The sequence below is a fragment of the Topomyia yanbarensis genome, chromosome 2 (genome assembly GCF_030247195.1).
Source record: "Topomyia yanbarensis strain Yona2022 chromosome 2, ASM3024719v1, whole genome shotgun sequence".
Taxonomy (NCBI): Eukaryota; Metazoa; Arthropoda; class Insecta; order Diptera; family Culicidae; genus Topomyia; species Topomyia yanbarensis.
Window position 1 is genome coordinate 81,050,603 of NC_080671.1, and position 9,890 is coordinate 81,060,492.

Genomic DNA, 9,890 nt, shown 5'->3' on the forward strand with positions numbered 1-9,890 from the left:
GGTATTTGAAAGTAGCTGAGAGAAATAGGTATATAGAGAGTAACTTGGGCGAGAGGTGAGTCGAGGTCGCTATTACGAGTTAGTTAGAAACGAACTGTGAAACCGATCGGTCGAATAAATTACTCTGCAACGACTAAACAACCGAGTGTTTAAAATACCGAAAGAAATACCGCGTTTGAGGATTCTACAATTTGGCACAGTCGGTAGGATCTATAGTGAGTAATTTATTTAAAATTTGGTTGAAAAATATTTCAGTGCTAATAGAAAGCAAGCGTGTGTTATTCTATTTTATTGCTTTGCCTGATTGCATTCTTTATTCGTGATCTTAGTTGGGTTTTATCTTGATCCGTGTAACATTTTCGTTAAGGCGTGGACGGCCAGGTTTTTCTCTTTAAATTATTGTGAAATTTCGATAATTATTAATCGGATGCGTTGGTTTGGGTAGCCATTTTGTGCAAACGAAAGAAAATTTGCAGGATACACAACAGCAATCGAAACGCGACAAGCGAGGCCGGTTTCATAACCGAAGCGCACCACCACAATGCTAATCCAGTTTTATTTAACTGCATAGCGCAAGCTTCATAGCTAAATGGCACTACCACATTGCTAGTCCAGTCCTCATTCGGACTGAAGAGCGAGAAGCGAGACCGGTTTTAACCGAAGCGCACCACCACTATGCTAGTCCAGTTTTATTTAACTGTAGAGCACAACCTTCATAACTAAATGGCACTACCACATTGCTAGTCCAGTCCTCATTCGGACTGAAGAGCGAGAAGCGAGACCGGTTTTAACCGAAGCGCACCACCACTATGCTAGTCCAGTTTTATTTAACTGTAGAGCACAACCTTCATAACTAAATGGCGCTACTACGTTGCTAGTCCAGTCCTTATTCGGACTGAAGAGCGAGAAGCGAGGCCAGTTTTAACCGAAGCACACTACTACTATGCTAGGCCAGTTTTTTTTTCTTTTACCTGTAGAGCGATATCTGAGACCGGCGCCCCTAGCCGTAGCGCACAAGAGCGAATCCGTTTATAGCCGAAGCACAACTACACGCATGCTTAACTGGGCGAGGTGGATTAGAAAAAGTAAACGAAAACTACCGCACAGTTCCAGTAGAATGAAATATGAAGCTCATCTGTGTGCTGAGAGACACACTTAAAATGCGATGAAAGCGTTCTTTGAGGATAGAAAAAAATCATTTAGATTGTTTTGTACATAGCAACGAAAGTACGCTGCAGTTGCAGGCTGTTTGATTCGCGTAGTGGAAATTCGAGCGACAAATCAAATTCTAATTTTGCAGTACTTATTCGACCACGCAGTTTTAAACTGTAAGTTAATTAAAGTTCTTGAAGGTTCTAAAGGGAATATAATTAATAATAGTGTCGAATTCAAAAGAAAAATATATTCTTTCGTAAACCGCCTGAAGAAAAAAAACGCGTTTTAATAAAAAAAAAACGTTTGCACTTGTTTGTTCACAGATCAGTATGGATGAGATAAACCGTAACTTACTACCCGTATTCAACCACAGTGTTGATGCACAAGACTTGCGTCGCGAATGGGAGGAATGGCACAGAGCATTCGAGTTAATGTTGGAGCTCAAAAATGTGGAGTCCCAGCACCGTAAATTGGTAATGTTGCTAACGTGTGGAGGCAGAGATCTTCAGCGTATTTTCTACAATCTTCGACCAACACCAGATGAAATTTATCCAGAGGCAGTGAAAGTCCCGCTGGCTCCGATTGAAGTGCCGGAATACGATAACGCAGTTAAAAGGTTGAGCAAGTTCTTCATCGGAAAGCGGAACGAACGTGTGGAACTCGAGTTGTTTCGTTCGCTAAAGCAAGATTGTGATGAGTCATTTAATCAATTCATCTTGCGATTGCGCGCTCAAGCCGCGCGATGTGAATTCCTGGAGCGAGAGGAGAAAGAACTATTGCAGCAGGTCACAATGGGAGCCCGCGACGAGCGAGTGCGAGACAAGGGGCTCGAAGACGTAATGGGTCTTGACGATCTCATTAATTACGCTATCAACAGAGAAGTTCTACTCAAGCAAAAAGCTAAAAATAAGCCATTTAACGAATCGTCGTCATCCATTGTTGGAGCACTAAGAGAGAAGAAACCTTCACCTACTTCGTACGGGAAACAAGCACCCAATAGAATCGGCGTAAGGCGTCAACACGAGACGTATCACCGCAGTGTCGAATGCAACAGATGCGGATCACGACGACATAGGAGTGAGGCAGATTGCTATGCCCGAAAAGCTCGGTGCAACACATGCGGAAAAATTGGACATTTTTCAAGAAAATGTAAGAGCGGTAGCAACATTCAAATACGCAATGCACGATACAGTCGCAATCGTACACCGATGGAAACGAACACACTTCAAAATTCGCCCACATGGAAGGAAGAATTACCAAATCGACCTAAGTTAGATGATATTGCCGAGGTACAGTAATCTGAAATTTTTTGTTCATTGTTTTTTTATCTTTCTCCGAATTATTAATTTTTTTACGTTGGGTAATATTTGAGGGTTTGTAGAATCCTAAAGAAATAAATGAATTTTATTTGAAGTCGATAAACAAAGAAACGTTTTGTTTTTTTTCTTCCTTACATTGGATAGGTTAAAGTACATGTTCCGAATGATGGTACGATCACTTGCAAGATCGACACGCTCCCTGTAGTATTTTTGATCGACTCCGGTGCAGCCATCAATACAGTGACAGAAAGCATTTGGAATGAGCTTATAGACAGTAAAGCTATTATTCATAAGAAAAAATTCCAATGCGACCGACAGTTTACGGCATATGCTAGTAATAGACCACTACGTGTCATGGCGCTGTTTGAAGGATGGATTTCAGTGAGTGACGATAAACCAAAAAATTATGCTGAATTCTTCGTGATAGAAGGAGCCAGTAAGTCCTTACTAAGCAAAGCGACAGCTGAGGAACTGAAGGTATTGAAAGTAGGCCTCGAAGTTCAGAATGTTGAAGTTAGTCAGCCTTTTCCGAAGTTTCCAAACATGCAGGTCAAATTATCAATTGACAAGACGATCACTCCAAGAAAGCTTGCGTATTTGAGAGTTCCCGAGCCTATGAAAGAAAAGGTAGACAAAAAAATTGTTGAAATGCTGAGTAATGACATTATTGAACGGGCTGTTGGTCCTCCGGATTGGATCTCCCCTATGGTCGTCGTTCCAAAGGGTAGAGACGACATACGCCTGTGCATCAATATGAAATTCCCTAATGAAGCAATTCAGCGGGAGCATTATCCGTTACCAGTCATCGAAACTTTTCTGAACAAGTTGAGAGGGGCAACCTGGTTTTCTAAATTAGACATAACCTCTGCCTTTCATCACATAGAATTGCATCCTGATTCACGAGGCATTACCACATTTATGACTGACAGAGGGCTTATGCGCTTCAAAAGGTTGATGTTCGGGATAAATTGTGCCCCGGAGATTTTCCAGAGAATAATGACGGAAATGCTAGCAGGTATAGATGGTGTCATTGTGTACCTAGATGACATTGTTGTAGCAGGCCAAACACGAGAGGATCATGATTTGCGATTGAAGCAGGTGCTGAGTGTGTTAAAAGAAAATAATGCAAAATTAAACACCAGCAAATGCCTGATTGGAGTGAATGAATTGGAAATTTTGGGGTTCAAAGTAAGCGCTACGGGAATAAGCCCATCGGACGATAAAGTGTTGGCCATCAGAAATTTCCGAAAGCCAGAAACTAAAGAACAAGTGAGGAGTTTCTTAGGTCTAGTTAATTTTGTTGGTCACTTTATTCCTATGTTGTCAACGAGAACTGAACCACTTCGTCAATTCATTCGAGGTGATGTGGCGACATTCGGAAAAGAACAGAAGGATGCGTTTGATGATCTACGAGAAGAGCTATCTAAAAATGTCAGGAAGCTAGGATTCTTCGATCCGAAAGATACTACACAACTCTTTGTAGATGCTTCACCGGTCGGCTTGGGCGCGGTTCTAGTTCAGAGAGATACTTCAGAGATCCCGAGAATAGTGAGTTTCGCTTCAAAGGGTTTAACAGCATCGGAAAGAGTATACCCACAAACGCAACGAGAGGCGCTGGCCGTTGTCTGGGCAGTAGAACGGTTCTACTTGTACCTTTTTGGCATCAAGTTTACCATCTTCACGGACCATAAAACATTGGAATATATATACGGCGGGAACCATCGGGAAAGCAAACGTGCCTGTACGCGAGCTGAAGGTTGGGCTCTTCGTCTTCAACCTTACGACTTCGAGATTAAGCATATTCCGGGTTCAACCAACATCTCCGATATCCTGTCTCGATTGTGCTGCCAAGAAGATAAGCCTTTTGATGACAACGCTGAACACTATCTCTGCGCTATCGGAGAAGGACCAGTGGCCATAACTCTTGACGAAATTCGGCAAGCGACAAAACAGGACGAGATTCTGGAGGCCGTTTCGCAATCACTCGAGACTGATGAATGGCAGACTCAGTTGATTCATTATCAGGCATTTAAAAAAGAACTGGGAAACGTAGGTGGCATAATCGTTCGAGACGATCGAATAGTACTCCCTACAATACTGAGACATAGGGCTCTAGACATCGCTCACCGTGGACACCCCGGAGTAGTCACCATGCGGAGATACCTCAGGGAGAAGGTTTGGTGGCCATACATGGACCGAGATATTGTTGAGAAAATCCAAGAATGTGCTGGTTGTGCATCGGTAAGCTCTCAAGGACCTCCAGAGCCAATGCATCGAAAGGAGATGCCGGAAAGAGCATGGCAAGACATCGCAATTGATTTCTTTTCGGCAAAAGAATGCGCTACCTTTCTTGTCGTGGTTGACTACTTTAGTCGATTTATTAAGGTAATAGAAATGAAAACCACAACCGCGGCCAAAACAATAGAGGCCTTGGAGAAAGTATTTGAGGAACAAACGTACCCGGAAACCACACGAAGTGACAATGGCCCACCATTTGCAAGCGAAGAGTTCTCTAAATATTGCACATCAAAAAATATTCGATTGGTGCGAACCATCCCATACTGGCCTCAAATGAACGGGCTGGTAGAGCGCCAGAATCAAGGGATACTCAGAGCACTGCGTATAGCGAAAGCCACGAACTCAGACTGGAGGAAGGCTGTGAAAAACTATGTCCACATGTATAACACATCCCCGAATTCGATGACCGGAAAAGCGCCTATGGAATTGATGACAGGTCGCCCGGTGAAAGATCTTTTGCCCTCGCTGAGGACCGACCCAAGCTGGCGTTGTGAAGACGGAGTTCGAGAAAGCGATGCAATCAAGAAATTGAAAGGCAAAATTGATGCTGATCAACGTCGACACGCAGTAGCTTCGGATATAAAAGTAGGAGATATTGTTCTTCTTCGAAATTACGATTCGGGAAAACTGGAACCTAAATTTACATTGAAAAGGTTCACAGTTGTGGAAAGAAAAGGAAACGACACCATCGTTGTGAACGAAGAAGGCTTATCCCTCCGTCGATGTGTTACACACTTGAAAAAGTTGCCATTACAAGGCGAACCCAAGGAGGCACTAACCACTGACAACCCGTTAGAACCAACTTCGACACCAACACTGTCTAATTCTAATACACCTTTACAATCCCCTACAGGTATTATCCACTATCCGGAACCAGTTCAAAGTATACTTCACATCTATATTCTTATTACTTCCTCGAATCTACTACAGGTACAAACCATCATCAGAAGGATCTGTCAGCTGATAGCACACCACTCAAGCTCCATGAATATAAGCGCAAGTCCTCCATCGATAAGCAAGAAGAGTCTGTGAAACGACCCGCTCGCATACGGAAGATACCACGTCGATACGTAGAACATTGATCAACCTGAGACTCACATGTAATTTTTTTTGTATCCTTCCTTTTAAACATCAGTTCCTTATCTCGGAGTAGGACAGGGATGTAGAGAAGTACGGGAGAGGTATTTGAAAGTAGCTGAGAGAAATAGGTATATAGAGAGTAACTTGGGTGAGAGGTGAGTCGAGGTCGCTATTACGAGTTAGTTAGAAACGAACTGTGAAACCGATCGGTCGAATAAATTACTCTGCAACGACTAAACAACCGAGTGTTTAAAATACCGAAAGAAATACCGCGTTTGAGGATTCTACACCTCTCAAGTCCTTTGTTTCCTCAACAGATTTATTCTAGAGTGACATTTTACGTGTTAAATCGGCTTGCAGTATATTTTTTCCCAAACAGGAAATATATATTTAAAAAAAATATGCGGCACCCTCATGGGAGGGGTTTGAACCCCTAAAACCCTTCCCTTGCGCACGGGCCTACCTTCACTTATTTTATTATCAGATCAAGATTTTAGCGCCCCCCCCTCCCCTGCGGTTGGTGTTTATAGGGTATTTTCGCACTGTTTACACTGTTTATCATCCTACCAATTTGTAGTCCTCCTTAGAAAAGCTTCTACCATCTTAGGGTCCATTTCTTCACCTTTACTTAACTTTTAAACCAGGTTTACCAATACGTTTGAATCTGGCTTAACCGTTAAGCGAGGGTGTAGAAATTGACCCAAAGGGGTAAAAAAGAAATTGATACTTACGTAACAACCAAAAACAAACTATTTCTAAATGACAAATCATGATAAATTTGACAAATTTGCACGGTCGACAGCGCATTAAAAATTAGACTACTGGACCTTTTTCCGCATCAAAATAAGTAGATTTCAGTTTATTATAATTCGTAATTTATTTGAACCAAACTAACAAAAAACCGAAAATTCACTGCATAATGGAAATATATACTAGAGACCCCATAGTTTTATTTATACTAGAGACCCCATAGTTAATTTTCAATCGAACTTTCAGTGACACCCAAAGCGCTATCTTGTGATGAATGGGTGTGCAAATACGCACACCACAAAGCAAGATAACAGTCCCTGCTCTTTTCTCCCGACCATAGTAGGTATTGATAAATGCGCACGGTTCGTTGTTTCTAGTATGTACACCCAAACGCCACCGTATCTGAAGAATCGCGCTGATACAGTGTAACGAGTTATTCGTTACAATTGGGTATCTAGTTATTATATTTTTTATGATACAACGCAACATACGCAGTACTAAAAGAGTGATCACTTACCTTTCATTGGATTTCGGATATTACAAAAATAAAAATCAAACATCGCTTCGCTCACTTTGTAAAAAATTATTTTTTATTATATAATGACCACGTTTGCCCGTTCATTTTCTAGTAATATTGTATAATATAATAGCAATAATAATATTTCATATATAATGTTTCCATCCTACAATGGTACTGATTGGTAGCACAATGTTCATCGCTTACGATACCGGCGTTGGTGGAAATCCGTAATTCTACTCGTTATATATATGTATTAGTCGATTCCGATAAAAGCCTGTTTTTATTCGTTTCTTTGTTTGTATAGTAAAAATACGATCAGGTGGCTGATGCTGTTTGATGAAGGGGTGAACGAAGCTTGGGTGGGACATTTGCCGAACCAGTCCGGAAACGGTTATCGCACATTTCTGTTTCGAATTTGGTTTTGGTAGGTAGAATCAATTCGGGTTTTTTTTGTTGTTTTATTTTCCATCGTTCATCGCCTCTGGCAGTGTTAATCGAAAACAATCGGTTCTGTCGTGGGTATGATTTTTAATCTGCATTAAAATTGAGGTTTCCCATTTTGTTGCTACTGGCAGAAGCCAAGCCAAACCGCCCCGTCGCCACCCCCCGGTCGGTAGTGACGGTGAGGCAGATCGTATTGGGACATAATTTCCATTTATCCGATGTGTGATGAAGACGGTCGGTCGGCCGGGACGCTTGAATAACAGATTAATTACGGGGCTAGTTTGGAAAGTGGTCGGCTGCCATCGGTTCGGAAAACGCGTTGCTGGTTTTTGATAGGTACGTTTCCGATTGATTTTTCAACGCTATATTTTTTTTTGTTCATTCGGTGACGTGCGGGATCAGCATTATATTATTATACGAATTGATTCAATTGGCATAATTCGATTCAACAGATTTATGAGTGTTTGTCGGAAGTATATTACAAATGGGACTGTTGACTGTTGTATTTGTGTAGAGATTGGTGAGAATTGATCACAGCTGTAGAAGCCGGCAATTATTTAATCTCGGTTATACTGGGAAGGCTGTTGGATTGCAGGATATCATTTCATGCGTTGTTTTTTTTTTTTCGAAAGTTGAACATGGCGTAAATTGAAAATTTAATGCTGAAAAAATCGGACACACGGCATTTAATTTTTTTCAAAATTTGGGATTTGCTTAAAATAGGCTATCCTCAAATTTTTCGGAGATCTCGAATACTGTTATAAATTTTCAAATAAAACATACGGTAGAATACATGTATTTTCCATATAAAATTTCAATCAAATATCCCTCAAAATTGACACACATTGATTTGTTGGAATCTTGATTAGTTTAATGACCAGTGATGGAAAAAAATTCCAACATTACGAAAATAACTGTCATCGTAATACACACCCATTAAACCCTACTCAGCTATTGAGTACTGAGAAGTTATTCCAAAATAGGTAGTTATCACACAGAACCAATATCGAACAATATATGGCGAAACATCCGTCGTAGGCCATAGTGGCTCTCTTAATTGCTTTTATCTATTTTTGAGTAGCTCCACTTATTAAACTCGAACTAAAGATGTCACATTGATGCACGATAAATAGTCTATTAAATATGAAATTAAATTCTCGACATTGAGTGGGTGTAACAAGTTGGTGAATTCACTATTTTCTCTTTGAATAACTGTGCACCATTCAGTGCTAAGTTAATTTGTAATTTTTCTTCACCAAGGAGAAAATTGGTTAAAATCACCTTAAAGCGTAAAAGAATCAATAACTAAATTAGTTGTGGAATTTGCGTTTCGATTTCGTCTCTTTAGAATCCGACACTAACTTAGTGACAGGACTAAGCTAGCGCCGGATTGTTGAGCCTTTCTATGTATGTTGTCAGGCCAAAAAATCAAAAGTTCTCGTCTCGGAATCACCATAACAAATGCACTGCTAATAAATTCAACGATGGAAAGGAAAAATGATCTTAATCGCACAATGGAATAAGTATATAGATCGCGAAGATCAGACTGGAACGAAATTATCTGAAAACAACTTTTCTTAGTGAAAATCTCCGAGAATCAGTTCTAGTAAACGACTGTTCTCGTGAGTAAAAATGATATTTTTTTTTGGGTTTCGCGATATCAAGGATAAACGCTGCGTTATTCATGAAAAATCTTAGATTATCGACTGGTTAGTGTATATGGATATCACAAGGCTTAAAAAGCACTCCAGATTACAAGTGCCCGGATCTGTAACAAAAGAAAACAACACAAGTTCTATTCAGCTGCGAACCTGGATATGGTTGTTGACATCGGTGCAGATCCCGCACTCGAAAAATAGGTGCAGCTGAATCTTTTCCGTTCAAAATTGGAACAAAGTCTTAGGCACGAAAAGATGATTGGATTTTCTCTATCGGATTTTTTCGAACAAATGAGAAAACTTAATTAGCTTTAGCCATTGTAAGAATCGTATGCCGGTACTCCGTTCCTATGTAGATAATTATGCGGGACATGGCGCCGAGGAACTACACAATTCACGCACATTTAGTGATGAATTTGCAGGTGCACTAGTGTCATGCAAAAATATTACTCTTGGGTCAAACAGAATCAAACTCGATTTTTTTAAGAATCTGCCTGATCCAAAAAGAGTCGATAATTGGATTTGGTTTCTGCATGGGTCCACGAGGGTGGAGATTAGTTACATTGATTTATATTATTCGTAATACTACGTTCACACTACGAGTTAAAACGTGTTTTAACTCTATCTTGATGACTTTTTGCCTTTCTCATACAGAAAGGTTATGCA

At 40.6% G+C, this 9,890-nt stretch overlaps 2 protein-coding genes across 2 annotated transcripts; both read left to right on the plus strand.

The window, feature by feature from the left end:
* Positions 1-1,484: 1,484 nt before the first annotated feature.
* On the plus strand, positions 1,485-4,990 carry LOC131679554 (uncharacterized protein K02A2.6-like). The gene is made up of 3 exons (XM_058960295.1): positions 1,485-2,444; positions 2,619-4,913; positions 4,976-4,990. The coding sequence occupies exons 1-3, from the start codon at positions 1,485-1,487 to the stop codon at positions 4,988-4,990; spliced, it is 3,270 nt and encodes a 1,089-aa protein (XP_058816278.1).
* LOC131683227 (uncharacterized) lies at positions 4,957-5,962 on the plus strand. The gene is made up of 2 exons (XM_058965062.1): positions 4,957-5,625; positions 5,703-5,962. The coding sequence occupies exons 1-2, from the start codon at positions 5,046-5,048 to the stop codon at positions 5,852-5,854; spliced, it is 732 nt and encodes a 243-aa protein (XP_058821045.1). The 5' UTR covers positions 4,957-5,045; the 3' UTR covers positions 5,855-5,962.
* Positions 5,963-9,890: the final 3,928 nt, after the last annotated feature.

Bases quoted from the DNA above. Each gene is read 5' to 3' on its own strand.
- LOC131683227 (XM_058965062.1), top strand. From the start codon at position 5,046: ATGAACGGGCTGGTAGAGCGCCAGAATCAAGGGATACTCAGAGCACTG. The intron at 5,626-5,702 runs GTATTATCCACT...AATCTACTACAG, and splicing joins ACCTTTACAATCCCCTACAG to GTACAAACCATCATCAGAAG.
- LOC131679554 (XM_058960295.1), top strand. From the start codon at position 1,485: ATGGATGAGATAAACCGTAACTTACTACCCGTATTCAACCACAGTGTT. The intron at 2,445-2,618 runs GTACAGTAATCT...TACATTGGATAG, and splicing joins AGTTAGATGATATTGCCGAG to GTTAAAGTACATGTTCCGAA.